Source organism: Artibeus jamaicensis, unplaced genomic scaffold (assembly GCF_021234435.1).
Source record: "Artibeus jamaicensis isolate MK-2021 breed Jamaican fruit bat unplaced genomic scaffold, CSHL_Jam_final contig_3174, whole genome shotgun sequence".
Taxonomy (NCBI): domain Eukaryota; kingdom Metazoa; phylum Chordata; class Mammalia; order Chiroptera; family Phyllostomidae; genus Artibeus; species Artibeus jamaicensis.
In genome coordinates, this window is record NW_026521738.1 from 694575 (window position 1) to 715693 (window position 21119).

The following is a 21119-nucleotide window of genomic DNA, read 5'->3' on the forward strand; positions in this document are numbered from 1 at the left end:
CTGGCATTGGCTCCCCAGACATCTCCCACTAGGTCTGATGTCGTGGGACCTGGGCTGCCACCCAACTGACAAAGTTAAGAAAACGGGATGGTCCAGGGGGCTGAGAGGCGCCCAGCACTGTGCTGTCTGGAATGTGATCCTGAGGCAGGAAGGGGGATGGTGAGGGAGCTGTCCAGGCCCATCATCACCCAACAGCACCAACGCTGCCCCGGTGGATGCCTGCTCCCCACACACCTGAGTCAGTGGAGATGCCGGCCAGCTCCAGGGCCTCCTGCTTGATCTTCTCTGGGGTGCTTAGCTTCTCCTTCTGAATCTTCTTCTTCTCAGCTGCTGCCCTCCTGGCTTCCAGCTGCCGCTGGCGGCAGGACTTTGCCGGTTCTGGCAGGCGCCGGACCTCACGGGGGAAGGCAGTGAGCACCTGGATGGCCCCGCTGCCCACCTTGGCGTTCTGGTTCTCCTCGCTGCCGAACTCATCCGTGGTGGCCATCTTGTACAGGGGCAGCACGTGCAACTGCTCGTCCTCCGGGATCTTGCCCACGCAGCGATTGTCTTCCTTGGTCAGGGTGCAGACCTGTCCGGGCGGAGAGGGAGGGGCACGGCGTTGGGGGAGCCCAGTGCTGGGAGGAGGGGCTGAGCACCCACCAGCGGTGACGCAGTGCCCACCGCAGCCCCCACACCAGCCGTCCACTCAGCCCTAATGCTCCCTGTTACCTCCTGCAGTGTCTACAAAGTTCCTCTTTCTTGGTTCTCAGAGTAACAGTACCACCAACATTTAGTCTGCTCTGCAGCTTTCAAAGCACGTCCATTCACACTGTCTCATGCGATCTTAGTAAGGCTGAGAGGGGATGAGATGATTGGCTGGCAGGGGGCCAGCTCAGGGCTGGGAGACGTGCTCTGCCTCCCTCCAGGCCAGCAAAACGCCCCCGCCCCTGCCCTGTGCTGAACCTCCCGGCCTCCGACCTCCCCTTACTGTCCTCTGTGCCCTGAATACTCGGCCTCCCTTGGCTCTTAAAATATTTTTCCCTTTTATTAAAAACTGCTTGTGCTGGTTGCAGAAAACTTAGGCCAGCAAAAAGGAAATAGAAATTATTTCTCTAATCCCACCACCCAGATATAACCACTGTAAGCACTTTCATATTATTCATGTAGTTCTATAACTTCATGCCAAAAATACAGTAAATATTCTCCTTCGGGATGATGTAAGAGCTGATTCTACTGTACCAATGCATTCATTTATTTAATCCTCCATTACCATTTAAACTTGCTTCCAATTTTTCCATATCATAAATAATACCTTATCCTTTGGCTAAAATTTTTAAGACACTTAATTCCTTAGACTAAACACTGTGGAGCAGAACTGCCACATGTTGCTAAACTACCCAAAGTAATTTTCATCAGCGTTTAACCCATATTGGCAGAATGTGTGTTTCAACATTCCTATACTTTTTAATAATTCTGCCAACAATTTCTTAAAAACTTTTTATGCATTATCAGAATGTGTCTCCATGGTTTGCATTTCTCTGATTACTAACACAGTGTGATTTTTTTCCCCCCTCAAATTTACTCTTTTTTTCTTTCATAATTAAGATTTTATTGGTTGTTTTGAGGGTAAGTACACAGACATTTCAATTTGTACACAATTCTTTCAACATTGATCGGTTGTCTCTCATTTGTGCCCTGACTGGGGATTGAACCTACAACCTAGGCATGTGCCCTGACTGGGGATTGAACCTACAACCTAGGCATGTGCCCTGACTGGGAAGCAAACCTGGGACCTTTCAATTTGCTCCAACCAATTGAGCCACACTAGCTAGGGCTCAATTTATACATAATTTTTTTTTTTTTTAGATTTACTTATTTACTTATCTATACTTAGAGAGGGGGAAGGGAGGGAGGTGAGGGAGCCCATCTGTGTGAAGTTTAGATAGCTGTACGTGCACGTTCAGGTGTCTGAATAAATGTTCATTAAAATGCTAACATGGGACTCAGGCAACTCTTACTTTATTTATACTTTCTTATGTTATTTAAATGTTTTTACGACAAATAGTTGTTCAATTAGTAAAATATACTATTCATTTTGAAAAGTTTCCTTTCTTTTGCTCCCAACTCTAGAAGCTCCGAGATCCCAATAACCTCCCTCCTGTGCTCCTTTCTCCTGGTGCCCTGTCCTCCACACACCCCGCACCCCGCCTTCCTGGATCCTGGAGCGCCCTCCCTTTCTATTTCAGCTGGAAACCCCACAGTAGAGTGTAGACAGGAGCCTGCCCCATCCTGCTTCTTGGCCTTGGACATGGAGAAGGAAGACAAGGCGGAGAAGGAAGGCAAGGTGGAGAAATGAAATGCTAGGGCTGGGCCATCAATCTCCACAGGGCCGCAAGCTGCACCAGATCTAGGGACCCTTTTGGATGAACATGCCGGTGGCCCTGCCTCTTCCCCAGCTCCCCGGGAGCCCTGTGTGCCCAGGACCTAGTTAAAATGCAGAGGAGAGAGTTGGCCTCATCCCTCTGAGGGTGTCCCGCACAAGCCCAAACCCTCCCTGTCCAATCACTCTCCTGCTGACTGCATCTAACCTTGGGGCTCTAACCATGAACTAACTACATGCTCTCCAGTCCCGACTTCGTTTCTCCAGATTCTTCCTCTCCCCTCCCTATCCCACCCGGACATCTAGCAAGCCATCTCAAAACAGAATTCTTTATTTTTCACCCCCAAACTGGTGTTCCCCCATGATTCTACATCTCAGTGTTTAACACCAACACTCACTCAGTTGCCTGTGCTACAAACCTTGCAGCGGTCCCTCCGTATGCCTTCTCACCCCACAGCCAGTCCGTCAGCAAACCCTCCCAGCCCTGTCTTCCAAATCATCCAAGACCTGTCTACTTACCCCACCTCCCACCGTCACTCCTGCCCAGCCCTGTCCCCTCCAGCCTAGACAACCGTGCCAGCCTCCCGCTCTCCCCTCCCCCAACCTCACACACTTTATTCTCCATCTGCAGGAGCAAGAGAACATGTCTAACTTTATAAATGAGATCTTACTCCTCACAGCTGAAGATGGGAAGCTCCAGGGACTTCCCACCACACTTAGAGCACAACCCCCAGCCCCGCCGGACCTCCTGGGCTCCCTGCGCCCTGGTCCCTGCCTGCCCCTCTACCCGCACCCCCAAGGCTCGGCCTGTGCTGGTCCTTCTGCCTGGAGCACCTCGCCCCCACACATATGGATCTCTGCTCTCTCACTTCACTCACATCTTAGCTCAGGTGCCCCTCCACACAGAGGCCTCGCTGCCTCTAAAATATCTCCTATCACTCCACCCTCTGCCCGCCTTCCTCTCTACCAGACAGACAGTAGATCAGACCACATATACAGGAAGGACTCTACATGTTATGCCCTGGCACCTAAAGCTGTACCTGGGCACAGCAAACATTTGGTCAATGAAGGAATCGAGGGGGGTATCTGGATTTAAGTCAAGTGTTCAGAGGCCTGGAACCACAGTTCAGACAACCGGGGCCTCCATGTCTACGGGGCTGATTTCCGCAGCATTCACTTAATCACGGAGAACAAGGCAAGCCTGTGCCTGGATCTGGTGAGGGTTTCTTCTTTTTTAAAAAAAGACTGTATTTATTTATTTTTTAGAGAGGGGAAGGGAGGGAGAAAGAGAGGGAGAGAAACATCAACGTGTGGCTACCTCTCATGCACCCTCTGCTGGGGACCTGGCCCACAACCCAGGCATGTACCCTGACTGGGAATCGAACCAGCAACCTTCTGATTCACAGGCTGGCACTCAATCCACTGAGCCACAGCCAGGGCAGGTGAGCGTTTTCTCAGAAAGGTGGGCAGGAGCAGGCAGTCTGGCAGGGCAGTCCCAGTGTTTGAGAATCTGTCTCTAGGTCCCTCCCTGCTCGAGCCCATCAGTCTACACAGACTAGTCGGCCCATTCCAGGGAGGTCCCGTGGGTGAGGCTGTAACAGGACAAAGGCTTCCTTACCACTGTGCAGCCATTGTAGAGGTTATGCTGGTCCTTGTGGGCGTGGGCACAGAAGTCCATGCAGGCCGTGACCCCCGAGAAGGGCCGTCCTTCCTTTAGCCCCAGGCGGCAGTCAATCGCTATTTCCTCATTGGTCACCTGTGTGGACGACCAGGGAGAGCTGCTCACGTGACCTGAGGTAAGTGGCCCCGATGGTGGACCTGGGTAGGCCAGGTCCTGGGGAGGGGCAGTTAAGGACCACGGTTGCCTTGCCTTTGGCCTGCGGGATGGAGGTTTTCTGGCTGACGCCCCTGCAGGAATCACTTCCTCCCGGGTTACCTCAAACCCCCTCGCCTCCTCTGGAGGGGAACTTGATGTGCCACTCAGACACAAAAAAACGGCTCTCACTTTGAGTGCTCCACACCCCACGTTAGAGGTGCGTAGGTGCGAGTGCCAGGGGAGGGAAACTCAAGCCTCGCCAGTGAAAACCAGACCAGAGGTGGTGGAGGGGGCTGAAAACCAGGGATGCAGGAGAGATGGACTGGGATGCAGTTGGTGTGGTGTGAAAAAGGGGGTCTTATAAACAAATCACATCACTGCTCCACCTCCGGCTGGGCCTTTCCTGTAAGGAGCTCAAACCCCCCCACCACCACCGTTCCCCACCCTGGGGATCCTGGGCAGAGATGGTGCTGATATGTGGGCAGAGGAAGGCCCAGGACTCAGTACCTGGTTCTGGTAGGCCTGGGGGGCCAGCCGCTTGTACAGGGGAGCGACTTCGGTGGCCAGGTCCTGGAAACTCTTCCGGAGCACTTCTTCCTGTGGAGACAAGAGCAGTCGCACGTCCAGAGCCGCCCGACTGGCCAGATCTACTCGCTGGAAACCAGCCACCACTCCGGAACCGCCGCGGCCGGGCTTCCACCAGGGAGACAGGAGGCAAGGTGCCACCAGATGTCGCTACAGTGCCCTCCTGTGTGGGGTATGGAGTGCTACGTCTGTTTTAGAGTTGGAGACACAAGCGCACCAGGAAAGCCACCGGTGGTCATCCCTGACCACTAAGCTGCTGTTCTTTCAGCCCAGGACGCCTAAGAACGGCTCCTGCCTGCGAGTGCTCCACAGCCTGGGCCAGGGTGGCACCGCAGCACACAAAGGCGTGAGCTGTGAGTGGATCCTCCTTCCCGTGTCAGAGACAGGTAAGCACCGGCTGAGCGGTATGGTCGAGGTCCACACGAGAAGTTCCGTAGTTAGCCAGGCCCAGAGCCTGTCCTGAGCCAGGCACACAGATTTCAAAGCTCCATCCTCTCTACCTGGCACGACTGCATGTGTTAGTCACAAGCCATGTGTGCCTACTGAAATAAACACGAATTTTAATGAAAATTAAATAAAATTAAAAATCACTTCCTTTGCTGCACCAGCCACATTTCAAATGCCCAACAGCCATATGTGGCTCTTGTGGCTGCTGTACTAGACAGCAGGGAACAACATTTCCATCATCACAGAATGCTCCAATGGGCAAGGCTGTCCTGAGCGAAGCGGCAGCCCCCAGCTACATTTCAGATGTCCACAGCCAACCTCTCGCCCTCCAAGGGCAGCGAGTAGGGTTGTAGGTTCTCCTAGTGGACCTTGAAAGCGTTTCCAGAGAAGGTATGAAGACTTTTCAGGGAAGAAAGGAGAAAGAGGGAAGAAAAAAAGAACCAAGTTCATAAGATTATAGCAATGGCTGCCACTCCGATGCGGCCACCAGCACCATGGGCCTGAAGCCAGCACAGCACAAGGCAAGGTGCATAAGCTCTGGGGATAAACAGGCCTCCTTAAACCTTGGCTTCACCGTTACTGCCATATGGCCTTGGGCAAGCCACATCCTCCCCTGGAAAGTAAGGAGCGATGCACGCAGGACAGGTCAAGAGGGCATTGTGAAGTTAACTGAGACACCTGTGAGGTGCTGGGCGGAGCAACCCCGCACTTCATAAGCGCCAAGGACACAGTAGCTGATGGAACAAGGGAAGTATTTGTGAGAAATTAAACCAATGCATTTTCACTCCTGGTGATTCCTACCTCTTGGTGGCCCTGAGGCTCCTGCATGCACCGAAGCAACAGCATTTGCTGCTTTCAGGGAGAGCAGATACTGTCCTTAACAAAACTCCAGGGTCAAGCCAGGCTATCAGACAAGAGTCTAACAGCCAGGCTTTGAGGGAGAAAAGGGCTCTAAATTATAAAATGCTCCCTTTTATTTCTGAGAAGCGAAGCTGGACATCCGAGCATAGACGTTTATTTGTGGTGCAGAAAAATGTGCTCCAGGGAAGTCCCTGCAGGTGGAAAACGGGCAGCCCCTCTGGTCCCATGGGCTTGGAGAGCTGAGACACGGTGGCTGAGCTCAGGATGCTGCCTGGAACCCAGCAAAGGGACCTGGCTGGCCACCCCGCAGGGGCTCAGGCAGGGGAGAGGCAGGGAGGCCGGAGGGAAGTGGCTGAGCCGACACAGGCCTGTGCCTTCTTTGCATCTGGAACTCCAAGTGGAGACCACCTCTAGGGTGGCCTTCATTTCATTGGCAGCCCGATGGGTGGCGGCAGAGTGGGAGGTGGCTGGACCCAGTGCTCCTGGTTGCCGCAGCCTGAGCACGGCCAGCAGTGCTGACCCAGGGGCCTACTGTCCCACTGTCCCTGGGTCGGGCAGGAGGCCTGGCCTTCGATGAGGAGACCACAGGGAGGAGGCCTCAGACCTAGAAGCCGCACCTTGTGGACGGCAGCCCAGGGAGTGGGCCAGGCCCCTGGGAAGGAGAGGACGGGACAACCACACAGAGGCACCTTCCCAGCTACCAGACAGGAGGGGGGACACCTCGGGAGGTCGGGCACTGGCCCGGCGGATGGGCCAAGGACCAGGGGCCCTCCTCCTGACACCTCCCAGACCCAGAAAGAGAAGAATGAAGGAAAGAAATTACCTTTTAAAAGGATCAAATTCCAATGAGAAATTTGAATACTTACTTTAAAGAGATGGTTTTAAACTGGAGAAGTCTAAAGCACTTGTAATCGGGAAGCCTAATTTTTCACTCATTGCACCTCTCCACACATCTCTCACACCACCTTATTTCACAGCAAGATAAGGTCAGTTAGCAAAAATAAAGCAAGCTCCATTTTCTGTACATCGGAGCTGTGGTGTGTTAGCCCCACAGGACACTCAGAGACACGAGCCATGACAGGGTGAGTGGGAGGGACCTGCTGCTCCCTGGGGGCTCCTCACCTCTTTCGGGTTGTCCCCGGCGAGGCGGAACTTGCGAGGCGTCTTGCTCCGAGCGTATTTGCAGCCGTTGAAGTACATGCTCCAGGAACAACCAAAGGAGAAGGAGGCACCACAGGTGTTGGGGTCTTTGCCTTGGCAAGCGCAGGTCCGGCTGCAACACACACCACGTGTTAGGTGTAGGTCCATTTCTTTGTTCTAGAATCTTCATCCTCCCTCAGAGGTAGGCCCTGCTGAGGCCTGGCATCCACTGGACTCCCAGTGGCTGGGACCACATCCTTCCCCACCCGCAAGTCCTGTCTCAAATTCCCCTGGGTAGAGAGGCAGCTCTCTGTAGCCTGTTCTGTTCCCAATCCTGAGCCTGGAGGTCTGAGAGTCTGTTGCTGGGAGAAGCACATGGGTTGTTTGAAGCAAAAACCCTGTAAGGTTCATGCTTTGCCTGAACTCTAATATCCTCACTGGCTCTAATGCAGACCACACAGCCAGGGGAAGCACATGCACCACAGGGTTCAAACATGCTGGGTGCTGGCAGGCTTTAAACAAACGCTGATGCTACAACTCGACCCTTAATAAAATCCAGAAACCACCCAAGTGCTCCTTAACAGGCGCAATGGACAAACGGCAACACAGCCCTGCAGTGGAGTACTACTCAGCAGTGAAAAGGGACCGGCTGCTGATGCACACCCACAGGCGAAGTTTGGGAACACGGTGCTCAGGGACAGCAGACAGACTGCAAAGGCTACACTGTGTGGGTCCATTCATGCAAGAGTCTTGAAAAGGCAAACCCGTGGGGACAGGAAACGAGACTGGTGGCTGCTGGCGGGGGGGGCTGTCTACAGAGGGGCATGAGGGAGTTTTTTGGATGACAGAACGATTCTGTGTCTTGATTGTGATGGTCATGGCTACATGACTGTAAACATTTGTCAAAACTCTGCTAACTGTGTCCCTCAAATGATAAATTTTATTGTAAGTAAAAATACCTTAATTTAAAATATGAAATAAAAAGAAAAACCTCTCAGGGCAGGTTTTGTGAATATCATCAATGCCCTGCATCAGTGGGGCACTTACACACTTTTTCACATTTGTTACTACCATGAGAGTCTCAGATTTGATCGGGCACAAGAGCAAAGCTGAGCCACGTCGACAGACCCTCCCCGGCCAGGACCAGAGCCCAGGCGGGGGCCCAGAGGGAAACATTCTTTCACCCCAGGCAAACAGGGCCCTGGATGGGCCCAGCGCTTTCCCCAGAGTTGCCCAGAGTCCCTGCCTCTACTGCTCAGGGCCCTGCCCACGTACTCGTCGTTGAGGCCACATCTCCGGCTGGTGGGGTTCCCGTACTTCCGGAGGGTGTCGGTGAGCTCCTGGTAAAGGGTGTCGCCGAGGCTGCGGGGGATGCCCTCCCAGGCCAGGATGAGGATGACGATCACGGCGTTCTGGCAGTGGTGGCCTGCCCGGTGCCGCACCAGGCAGAGCAGCTTCTCCTCCAGCGTGTGCCTGCGGATCACCTGCGGGGATGTGGGTGGGGCGGGCGCCGTCAACCACCAGGAGCCAGGCACCCACGCTCCTCTGCTCAGGATGCCCACCCCCCTCCCCACTGCTGGCCACGTAGGGTGGGGGGCAGGTCTTTCGGGCAGTGTCCTGAGGGTGTCACGACCACAGAGGCTGACACTGTTATAATTAGGGAATGAAAAACACAAAAGTTACTTTTTTAAGAAGAAAATAACCATTACAAAAACTAAGTTATTAATGACTTAGGTAGACTTAGGAATACAAATACGGAGCTAAAACTGTACACCGAAATACATTAGGAGAATTTTATGTCATCCTGAAACACTGGGAGACACAATGCTGCACACCGGCCTGCTGCTGGTTAAAAAGCAAGGACCTCGGTGCTGTGGAAAACAGTTCTTGGCCATTCCTCAAAGAGCCAGACATACAACCACCACCTATGTCGTCAATTCCACTCCTGGGAGTATCGCCGAGGGACCCAGCAGGTGCTTGTGGCCCGGCTTCCGAGCAGCTGCACGTGCACCAGCCCGAGACAGACACAGCCCAGTGCCCAGCAGCTGGTGAATGGGAAACGCGATGCTGCATGTCCGGATGACGGGACAGCAGTGGTCTTAAAGAGGGACAAAATTCCGACACATGCCACAGCGTGGGCGAACCCTGAGAACGTTACACTAAGTGAAAGAAGCCAGACACTGGAGGGCGAATGTTGCGTGGCTCCACTTCCATGAGGCACCTAGAAGAGGCGAGTTCGCAGAGAGAGCAGAAGGGAGTTGCCAGGTGTGAGGGGGGAGGGAGGGGAGTGCCCTACGGTGACAGAGCAGCAGTGCGGGGACGACGGCAGCTGCAGGGCAGACTGTGTCACCATGTACACACAGCTGTGCCACCGAACTGTAGCCGTAAAAATGGTTAGAATGGCAAATCTTATGTTTTACCTATTTCAATACAGCTTTTAAAATTTAATAATGTTAATATAGTAAAACCCACTGAATTATATACTTTGCAAAGGCCAACAGTATGTGAGCTATATCCCAATCTGGCTGCTGACTCAAGAGCAAGGGCCTGGAGCCCTATGCTCTCTGCTCCTCAGGGTCTGGCCACTCCCTCCCCAGTCCTCCCCTCGGTCTTCACTCACCCCTGAAGCACTGTCCTGTCTCCCAAAACAGGAGGTCAAGGCACAGGGTCCTGCTAGTGGAGAAGAGGGGGCTGAGTCTCCCCAAAGGACCCCGTGTCATCCTGTGACCGACTAAGATGCAGGTGTGGATAAAAGGGGAGCCTGGGAAGGACTCTGAGCGGCAGACTGAGGAACAAGGACTCAAGGAGGGGTTCCCAGGACAATAAGCAGGGGGCTTATGTAAAGAGCTTCATGCTACAGAAATGGGGGGGACAGATGGCTGGCAGGGGGGAGCCTGGGAGACCAGACACAACACAAGCACAAAGTCCTGAACTAGGGCAGTGGGGAATAAAACAGGAAAAGGAGTGAATTCCAGAGACATCTGGGAGAGAGGTGATTTGGGGACCACCTGAATACAGGAACTGGGGGACAGGGAAAAGTCCCAAGGGACGTCCACATTTTGTGCTGTAGGAGCGCACGTCTGTGTTGGTACCGGCACACGCAGGGCTGAGGCCTCTGCAACACCCGAGTGCCTATTTCCAGCAGGAGGACAGCAGACGTCTGTGCTGAACACAGACTTGGTCGTGAGTATGTCCGTGTGGAAGGGGCATCCAGGAAGGCGACATAAATGAGGAAAATGGGCCAGATGTAGGAAGACTAGGGAGTGGCGAGGACCGTGGCAAAGCAAAAGCACTTGCATCTTCCAAAGGAGGAAGCAGAGCCTCCTCTTCATCAACCACTGCTTATAGGGAATTCCAGCCCGATGTAGCTATCTCTAGCAATTTTGCAAGAAAAAAAAATAGAAATCCAGATTATTACATGCAGTCTCCTCTTAAAAAGATAGGAGCACCACATCTGATTTTTTTTATTGTGGTAAAAAATTTGTGATATAAAATTTACCATTTTAGCCATTTCTAAGTGTACAGTTCAGAGGCAGTGAGTACATTCCATTCACACTGCTGTGCAGCCGTCGCCAGAACTCTCCCATCTTCCAAAACAGAAGCTCCACTGTCATTAAACACTCACTCTCCAATCTCTCCCACCCACAGCCCTTGGTAACTACCCTCCTACCTTTTCACCCCATGAGTTTAACTATTCTGGGTCCTCACATAAGCGGAATCATGTAATACGTGTCCTTTTACGACCGGCTGATTTCATGTAGCATGATGTCTTCGAGGTTCACCCCTGCTCTATCTAGCGTGTGTCAGAATCTCCTCCTCCGTGCTAAACAAAACACACCTCTGGGCCACGAGTCCCTGCTTTGAGCCTTCATTAAATACAAAGATGCAAAGGAAGGGGGTAAACACCAGACAGGGACAGGCATGTGCACAGATGGGCTCATTGACCACCGTCCCTCACTTCAAGTGAGCCGTGTGTGTTCACAGTGCCTTCCTGCCCACACGAGTCTCCTCACCGGAAACGCCTCCGCTCCCTCCTCACCCGTCGGCTGTGGCCCTGTCCTCACGGCCCCGCACACGTCCACATTCACTGGGAAACCTGGCCCAGTGCTCCTCCCACCACCCGTGTCCCTGCCCCTCAACGCCACAGCACCAAGTCTGCCTCTCCAAGTTCAGCCTCGATTATTCACGTCTCTGCGATTTTATTTCGTGTGTCTCAACATCATAAGCAGATGAACAGAGGGAAAGGGCTTTCCATTTTCCCTGCATGTCCCTCTCCCAGGCACCCAGGACAGCGTGGGGCTCACAGCCACCCAACAACCTCGCTGCCACTGCTCACATTGCAGTGGTCCTAAAAAACTCTTTGTGGACTGGAAGTGTAAGGGTCAGAAAACTCTGGGTGAAATTGGGGTCTGAGTCACTGACATCTCCCTGCTGAGACACCCAGGCTGCCTCATAAGACACAGTGGCTCAGAAGCAAGGCTGCCCCTGCCCCTGCCTGACCTACCCCACTCCAAACAGCGCCGCTAGACACTCCGGGCACACAGAGGGAGCAGAGCAGTCTGTTTGTAATTGGCCACAGAGGGGCCCGGACTCCGGTTAGATGCCATCTCCAGCCTCGAACGAGGGGACGGTGTGAGCCGAGTACAACAGCTAGAGCACTTCCTAGGCCAGCCTAGAATGCCAGGGGCTGGCATTTAAGTAAAAGGAGGTCAAGTAGCTGAGGCTGGGGGAAAAGGACTGTAACCACACACCAGAGGCCAGTTCCAAGGTTCCCTGGAAAGAAACACGTCTACTTCCGCCCCACAGCCCAGCCCTGGACAGTGAGGCACAGCCTGGGCTGCGGGGTCACAGCACTCACCCACTTGGCGATGGGGCAGCCGCGTGAGCTCTTCCCCTCCTTCCCCGTGTAGATGACCTTCTCGATCCGGATGGCTTTCCCCTTCTCTCCATACCTGGAGAGGGAGACAGAAGCACCCTTCGCTCAGAGGAACCCAAAGGAGAGCAACTTACAGTAAGAAGGCAAGCCTCTGCGGGTTTCTAGTTACTGTGGGGGCAACAGAGAAGAGAGAGAGAGGTGTGAATGTTTATTCTGTGCTAAGAGCTCCTGGGAACACAGTGGCCACTTCCAGGTTCCCACACAGCCTCTGGTGCACCTGGCCCGGCTCTGTCCCAGGGAGAGGTCCAGCAGAATGTCCCTGATTATTGGCTCTGAGCCTCTAGGAAGGTAGGCAAACCAGGCATTTGTGTTTAGCCCTGTCAGCTGAGTTGCCCTGAGGGCTAGCTATTTATAAATTCAATTGAACAAAGAAAATACATGAGGAAATCCTTACTGTTCTCTTTCAACAATCCACAACTGACATGTGAACATGACCAGGACAGCTGTGGTCAGGTAGAAGTGACTCTACGAAGCACGGACTGGCTCCAAGATCCCCTCAGACAGTTCCCACTCAGGCGTCTGCCTTGGCCCACCTACACGTGCGCATGCCCAGGGATCCTGAGAGCGGCTAATTGACCAAAGCACCGTCAGAGGTGATGAGACTATGGCCTCAGAGCTGAACTGGCCTGCTCAAGGCCACCCCACTCCCTGGCGGGAAGGACGCCTGACGTGCAGCCCTGGAGGTCAGACTGGGCTGGTGTGCCGGCCCAGGGACTTTCTCACTACAAAGACTGTGGCCACGTGACTGAACTTTTCCAAGCCTCAGTTTCCTCATCTGTACAATGGAGATAAAAATGACTTCTTCCTTCTAGGCTTAGAAAAAAGATCAAATGAGGGAATCCACGTGGAGTGCATTATTTAAAATGCTTTGAAGTTCTTGGCATAAGGGGAGAGTCCAACAAACGTTAATTATTCTTAATAATGTAAACAGTCATCTTACTGAGTTATCTGGATTTTAATAGCTTCTTACTTTCAGGTACAGTATCATATTACCCACAAACAGTGGTCAGTTGCCACCATCTCCTTTTTAACTCTCTATGCCTCTATTTCCGCCTCTTGTCTCCATGCTGACCAGTGCTGCGGAAGTGCTGGCAGGCTCACTGGCTTATTTCCTGACTGTCCCGGAAATGCCCCCAGCTGTTCAGCACTGAGCTTCAGTGAAGCTCACGGACTTTGGGATAGAGAGAGGCTTCCTCACTCTGAAAGGATCTCTTGTTCTAAGGATTTTTAATCAAGAATTGATTACCTTTATTAACCAGTCTCACCCCAATAAATGTAACCAATTTTTTAACACTTAAAAAATTGGTTATTTTTATCAAAAACATTTTTAGCATCTAAGGAGAGAGATAACGGAATGGTTTTTCTCCTTTGGTCCATTAACATGGAATGCTATTTTAACAGACTTTCTGAATCCAACTATCCTTGGATTTCTGTAGTGAATCCAATTTTGGTCTCAGCATACTATTTTAATAGACCATTTAATAGAGGGTGATGTTATCACAGCTACTACGGTCATACATGTTGCTGACACACATGCACAGTTATATACACGCTCCGTCTCACTCCACTGCACCTGCAGTGACTGTGTGAACACACCAAGATTAGGAACAAGACACTTATTGCCGCACCAGTAACAGAAACATCAGGAACAACGTGAGTGTCCAGCACAGGGCTGGCTGCATAGAGTGCAACGCATTTCCGCACAAGGCAGGCCGTGCGGCCATCCGAAAGGATGTGACGGTTACGCGTGCTGACAGGGACGAGATTGGGGGGGGCCCGCAGCTGCACACGTGGGCACAGTATGGCTGATCCCACTTGGCTCGACATTTCTTTATATCATTTGTAGGTCTTTGTAAATGCTTACAAAAAACTTGCTTACAAAAAGGTAAGCTTTGCTTTTTTAAAAGTTTCTTCTGGGAAGGCAAATTGCTAGAGAGTTTTATTCACTCTCAACTTTTTTGAAAAGGCCTCTTACAGACATGTTTTGTTTTTGTAATTGGAAAAGAGAACTAATATTTAAAAAATGCTGCTCTAAGGTTTCTCTGAGTTCTCTATTTCACTCAGGCCTCAGCGAGGAGGTGAAAACTGTTTCTGATAATTACCACATTAAAATTCTAAGGCTATGTGAGTCCCGTATAGAATGTGCTTGCGGACAGCACTCTGGGGAGTTCACACAGCGTGGTCTGGCTCCAGAGAACAAGACTAGATAGTGCTGCTTTTGTCTGGGTCCCGGAAAACGTTCGATTCAACAAGATTTATCAAGAAGCGGCCCATGAGGGCAGAAGCTGGGTGCCCGGTGAGTGCTGGGGTCGCTGCTGGAGGAAGAGCCGGAGCCGACCACACTGCTCGCAGCGGAAGGAACAGGATATCGTGTTCCCCACAGCAGGGTGAGCTGAGGACACTGACTCGGGCTTCCTGGCTAGGACCTGCCGCACCATCCCGCCCTTGCGAGAAAAGCTTCCTGTAGTGAGCTTCATATTCCAGAGCAAATAAAAGGGCCAAGCACTGAATGATTGGCTAGACACTTTTTTTTAAAAATCAGAACTGTCTCGGTATATAAAGATAACCAACTGACTCTAGATTTCTTTTTTCTTAAATGTCTTACTTTCTGCCCTACCATTAAGAGGCTTTTTTAGAATGTGGAATGAATTCCTAGACCCTAAACTAAGTCTGCAAGAATGGGCTGAAACCTCATCCCCAAGGGCAACCTGATCATCCCAGCCAGTGGTTCTTCCAGGGTGGGGGCAGGACCGGCATCGCCTACACACGGGGGGAGGAAGGGCACAGTCCAGGGTCACAGACGCGGGGCTGGGGGCCACAGGCTGTGCCTTCCCAAGCCCTCTAGGAGACGGAAGCACACTCAAGTCCGAGAACCACTGACCTACACCGGTGCTTCTTCGGGGTTAGTGCTTCCATCACACTGAGGCCAGCTCCCCCACACTCAGAGGAATAGTGCTGGCTCTTCATTTCCAGATTGAACCTTGAATGAACTCCTCGCCTGCAGAGAATCAATCCTCTTCCCACCAGAGGCCACAGGGCTCTCTGAGCAGCACTTCATTCTCAGACACGTTGGAACAGCTGGCTCCAACCATCAGGGGCAATGAGGGGCTGGGTCGCTGGGAGGGATGAACACTTACTAAACGGGGATGATATTTTAGGGCTCCCTTTTGACTCCCCCTCCTTCCTCCACATCTTTACCAGGTAAATTAAAAGCACCGGTGTCTCCTTGATTTCGTTTGCTTCCCCTCCAGCTCTGGCCACCTCCTGAAGGAGGCGTGGCCCTGCAGAGGAAGGGAAGGTCTAGGGAAAGGGGCAGCCCGACTCATCTACAAACTAGACCCCCAGCCGGGTTCTTTTCATCGTCAACTGTTCAGTCCCATTCTGGTTCCCAAAAGAATTTGAAGACACATCTAGATGATAAAAATAGCAGGCAGTGGCACCAGAGTAAAGGTGGACACAGACGTTTTCCACCTTTTGAAGTTGGTGCACAAAAGGCAGACAGTGGGTCTCGCATGTGTTTTTGAGACGAACCTGGAATATTCATCACGTGAGAAATCAGGAAGCTAATGGAGGCTCCTGGGGGTCCTGTCAAAAGGACTCAGGAGTGAACCTGAACAGGCTCCCACGGGCCAAAGATGAGAAATGACGTTCCTCCTAATGGGGCACACAAATCTGGCTCTCGCTTACCAGCAGCCAACATAAAGACGCAAACACAATCTGTTACATGATCTACAAGGTCCTCAAGATAAAAATAAATCCGTTACTGAGGAAAAACACAAGATTTCCTGGTCTTGAGAGAAACTCCTCCCTTGGATCAGTTTCTGAAGAATCTATACTTGGCCGTTATTTTTAAAGCAATGAGGAAAAGAGAGAGGAAATCTCAACTGTTATCACTATCTCTTAATCCTTGTTTGAAAACAGTCTTCTGTAACTAAAAGTTGTTTAAACAGCTATCTAGAAGCCTCATAAAATTACGACAGAAACACGCACACACACACATGCACACACAGTATCCCAGAATGAACTCTGTGCATCTGACCCCCTGACAGCCCTCAGACAGTGTGAGAATTCCGTCCAAAAGTCAGTGGCCAAAGTGATGCCCCTCCTGACCTTGAAACCGCGACACAAAGACGTGTGTGTACGACACACAGCTGTTCTCAGTACGTTTCATTCTTGCTGACTCAGACAGAGGTGCCCCTTCAGCCAGGCCCCAATTCACAGCCTGGGTGTCTCTGATCAACTGCTTTTCTGCTTGAATATAAATGTTTCCAGACGGTACAGGGCAATGAAGAGTGATTACGGCAGATCACTGTCCTCCATCCACCTTACCTTTTATTCATTCAGGGATGCTCTGAGTTACTCAGTTAAAAATTATGTTCCCTGCTCTATTAATGAAAGGATTAGTCTGGCTCCCCAACTCAGACAAAATCAGGCTCCCAAATTTGTGGAAACTCAGAGCCACTCAGCCTTCCACACATGTATGTATATGTATGAACAAACATGTTTATGTCTGTCTACATAACCTTTGCCTTTACTATTAAAATACTATTGCTTATTATAAAATAATGCAGCCAGTACACGGGTATGTGAGGTAGACACCCCCTGTGTAGTAGTTACTAGTAAACGCGGCGTGTTTTCCATGCGACCAGTTCAGTTTGTCCTCACAACTCTCTACAGTGTGTGCACGTCTCTCCCTCCAGTCCGCAGATAAGAAGCTGAGTCAGAGAACCTGAGGGGCCCGGCAGTCGGGGGGTAGGTAGGCCGGGACTGACTGGGCCTCAGTGCAGCTTCAGCGTCCACATGCTCTCAATCACTACTGTACTCTCCATACACCAGAACACATAGCATTTAATGCCTGCTGTGGACATGTGTACACATTTTAAAGTCTCTACCCATACAAACTGCTTAAGAAAGAATAAGAGAGGGCTATTAAGTAAAAATCCTATAGCCTTGTGTTTGAATTAGAAGTGTCAATATAAACTCCCAATGTATTTAAATCACTAAACAGTAACAAAAATCAAAACTGACACACACACACACATCTTTGCTCTTTCACCGAAGTGGTCCAGAAACAGTGAATACCCCAGTGGCAGTGAGAACGCCCTGCTCCCAGAGTCTGTTTTCTAAATGCTTTTTCCCCACAATAAACAGAACCAGGACTTCTTGGATAAAGGTACAATGTAAGTCGAGAACATCTTGTCACCTGAGAAATCAAGAAAGCCAGACTCCCAGGACCATGTCAAAAGGACTCAGGAGGCAACCACTGGCTGGAGATGAGACAATACATTCCTCCTAGTTGAATGTACAAAGTATCACCTATAAAGTAGTTTTGAAAAAAAAGAAAAAAAGAAAAAACAATGTTTCTCATCAAGCCTTTACATCTAACTACCAACTGATAGGATGTAGGGCAGAGACCATGTTGAACACACTACAGGAAAGCTAGCAGCACAATGCAGGCCATGCGGAACTCTACAGGACATTCAACCACTTAACCACATTGCTTCAATAAGAAATATTTCAAGAAAAAGAGAGAGGAAAAGGGGAAAGGGGGATGGATGGAGGACAGACCTACAGAGAGAAAGAGACTCAGAAGTAATAGGCGAGTCCCACGTTCAACCTTCCACAGTCTGAATATCACTATGCCTTTCTGTATGTTGTCTAGCACAGGGCAGTGAAACTGAGAGGTGTTTCAAGTCCACGTTCTGTTAACGACTTGTGCATTTCTCCTCGGACATCTGCGCATCACTCACCGCTCCTCCATGAGTTCCCGGATAGAGGCTACCGTGGGGCCAGATCCCAGGTGGGTGTAATACGGACCTTCATCTTTCTCCACTATTTGTTCTGCAGAAACACAGAGTAAACATTAATTGGAGACAACAGTTCCTCAACATTCACTTGGAAGGGCAAACCAATAGGAAAATTAGTGGGCACCGTACAAAACAGGAAATTCAAATGGCTTATAAACACGTGACAATGTATTCAACTCCATTAGAAATCAGGAAATACAAATTAAATGAAAGACCATTACACAAATTGGCAAAAATTTTTAAGTATAATAAAAATCATGTGCACCGGCTGGTGTGGCTCAGTAGGTTGAATGCCAGCCTGTGAACCAAAGGGTCGCTGATTCAATTCCCAGCCACGGAACATGCCTGGGTTGCAGGCCAGGTCCCCAGTAGGAGGTGCATGAGAGGCAACCACACACTGATGTCTCTCTCTTTTTTCTCCCTCCCTTCCCCTCTAAATAAATAAATGAATGAATGAATAAATAAATAAAAATCTTTTAAAAAATTAAAAATAAAACCACGTGTTGTCAAGACTGCAGTCCAACTACACTGGAATTTAGTTTAACATCATACATATTCTAGACCAGGGGTCAGCCAACAACTCCACTCCACACATCCACACAAATGTCCTGAAAACAAGGACTCAACAGTCCCTGCACGCCCGCGTCCACAGCGGCACTATTCACAAGCCACAGGTGAAAACGACCCGGGTGTCCATCAACAGATGAAGAGGAGGCTGCGCTCCAGCCGTACAGTGTTAGTCCACCGCAAAAACGAATAAAGTCTGGCACCTGCTACGACATGGGTGAACCTTGAAAACATTCGGCTAAGTGAAATAAGCCAGACACAAAAGGACAAGCACTGCAGGATCCCACTTACACGAACTGCCTGGAATAGGCGCACTGACTGAGATGAAAATGAGAGCTCATCAGGGCCTGGGAGGAGTGGGGGGAGTGGAGTCACTACTTAATGGTGCAGAGTTTCTGTTCAGGATGATGAGAAGGTTTTGAACGGAGAAAGTGGTGATGGTTGCACCGTATTGTGAATGTAATTAATGCTACTACACTGTGAAGTAACATCAAAACAGGCTCAGCTGAACGGCACTGCTCAGAGATCCACGGGTGCTCAACTCACTAGGATGAAATATAGAATTGCAGACAGTCAGCAATTTTGTCCCTACAAAAAATGGCAATTTCAGACGGTTCAACCTTAAAGAAAACAAAGAGACTGCTGTCACAAGTGGAGAAAATGGTCACCCCTGTGGGGTGGGAGAGGACCGTGTTTATAAGAGAATACAGGGTATCAGGGAAATTGGGAATGTCTATTTCTTGGTTGACATGGTGGTTACACGAGTGTTTATCTTATAAATTTTCATTAAACAGTAGGTGAATGTTCTGTGTACTGGAATTCACAACTTTTAACATGTAAAAAAACATTAATGTACCTATGCTATGCAGAACATGATGCTCAACTTTATAGGGGAAACGAGACAGCACAGAACTGATGGGGCCCTTACAAAGTGTATTGTCCGGCTGGGCAGGAAAGGCTCACAGGTAAGAAGGTACCTTATGGCACTTCCTGTGACAGGCCCGATTAATTTTTTTTTAACACGTGGTGTTGGGACAACTGGGGAGAAAGTTTGATCCATACTTAACACATACCTATCCCCAAATACATTTCAAATGGTCGAAAGCTTTAAATACAAAAAATAAACTATACAAATATCTGGAAGGAAAAACAATGAAATAGTCATAAAGTGGTAAGACCTCTACATATAACGTGAAATTCAGAAGACACACATATTCAGCAAAAAACCCTGACAGAGTTAACTGAAGAAAGTTTTGTAGTTAATTACTACTGAAAGTCAAGCCAAAAGACAAATAGCACACCAAGAGGAAATAGCTGAACCTCACACCAGACAAGTCTAATTTTCCTACTATATCAAGAGCTCCCACAGCTCAATAAGGTCAGCAACACAACAGAAAAATGAGAACAAGATTACATGACTTCCGCCAAGATGGAGGCGTAGGTGAAAACACTTTGCCTTCTCACACAACCATATCTAAAAACAACAAAGTTTTAGCAACAATAAACGCAGCCAAGCCACAGAAAATCAAACAACACGAAGTCTGATAACAACGAACCACTCAGCTAAACCGGTGAGAGGGGTGGAGCCAGCAGCGGAACACAGCCAAGGATGCGGATCCTGGGTGTGGGATAGCGAAGGGCAACCCAGTGAAGGCGCAGGGTGGCTGGCTGACTGCAGTCATGCATTTGCGCACAGATAAACCAGTGAAGGGACGAGCATTGAGACAGACCACACAGGCCCCAGCACAAGGTGGCAGGCTGACCACAGTCACACATTTGCACACAGATAAACAGGCGGGGTGGGTGGGGGGGACAGGCGAGCGGTGAGGCGGACCAGGTGGGAGGGAGCAGAAAGGACCGCAATTGCTCCCTCTCTGACCCTGCTCCCACATACAGCATCACAACCCAGGACCTGGGCGGCCCCGCCCTGGTGAACATCTAAGGCGCCTCTCCTCAAACGTAACAGGCGCAAACAGATCAAAACATTATGGCTCAAGAAGAACAGCTCAAAGCCCCAGAGCTGATAAATCTAAGTGAACAAGAAATTGCCAACCTATCAGAGGCAGAATTCAAAACACTGGTGATCAGGATGCTCACAGAACTGGTTGATTTTAGCCACACATTAGAGGAACATATGAAGGCTAAACTAATTGAAATGAAAGGAAATGCACAGGAAAGCAATAGTGATGGAAAGGAAACTGGGACTCAGATCAAGGGAGTGGACCAGAAGGAAGAAAAAAATGACCAAACAGAAAAATATGAAGAAACAAGAATTCAAACAAATGAGGAGAGGCTTAGGAACCTCCAGGACATCTTTAAATGCTCCAACATCCAAATTATCAGCCACCAGAAGGGGAAGAGGAACAGCCACCAATGGAAAGCTTATTTGAACAAATAATAAAGGAGAATTTCCCCATTCTGGCAAAGGAAATAGACTTCCAGGAAATCCAGGAAGCTCAGAGTCCCAAAGAAGTTGGACCCAAGAAGGAACACACCACGACACATCATCATTACATTATCCAAGATTAAAATGAAGGAGAGAATCCTAGAAGCAGCAAGAGAGAAGGGGACAGTCACCTACAAAGGAGTTCCCATCAG

The 21119-nt window shown here is 50.2% G+C and overlaps 1 protein-coding gene across 5 annotated transcripts in view; it reads right to left on the reverse strand.

The window, feature by feature from the left end:
• Positions 1-21119, reverse strand: part of TET3 (tet methylcytosine dioxygenase 3) — a 101186-nt gene that overhangs the window by 8250 nt on the left and 71817 nt on the right. For all 5 annotated transcript variants that reach the window (XM_053663386.1, XM_037130916.2, XM_053663385.1 and 2 more), the window contains 7 exons: positions 17898-17988; positions 12070-12163; positions 8487-8695; positions 7194-7344; positions 4686-4775; positions 3981-4118; positions 235-571 (listed from right to left, as the gene is read on the reverse strand). In XM_053663386.1, the coding sequence (XP_053519361.1) occupies positions 235-571; positions 3981-4118; positions 4686-4775; positions 7194-7344; positions 8487-8695; positions 12070-12163; positions 17898-17988 (1110 nt within the window). The remainder of the gene's footprint in view (positions 1-234; positions 572-3980; positions 4119-4685; positions 4776-7193; positions 7345-8486; positions 8696-12069; positions 12164-17897; positions 17989-21119) is intronic.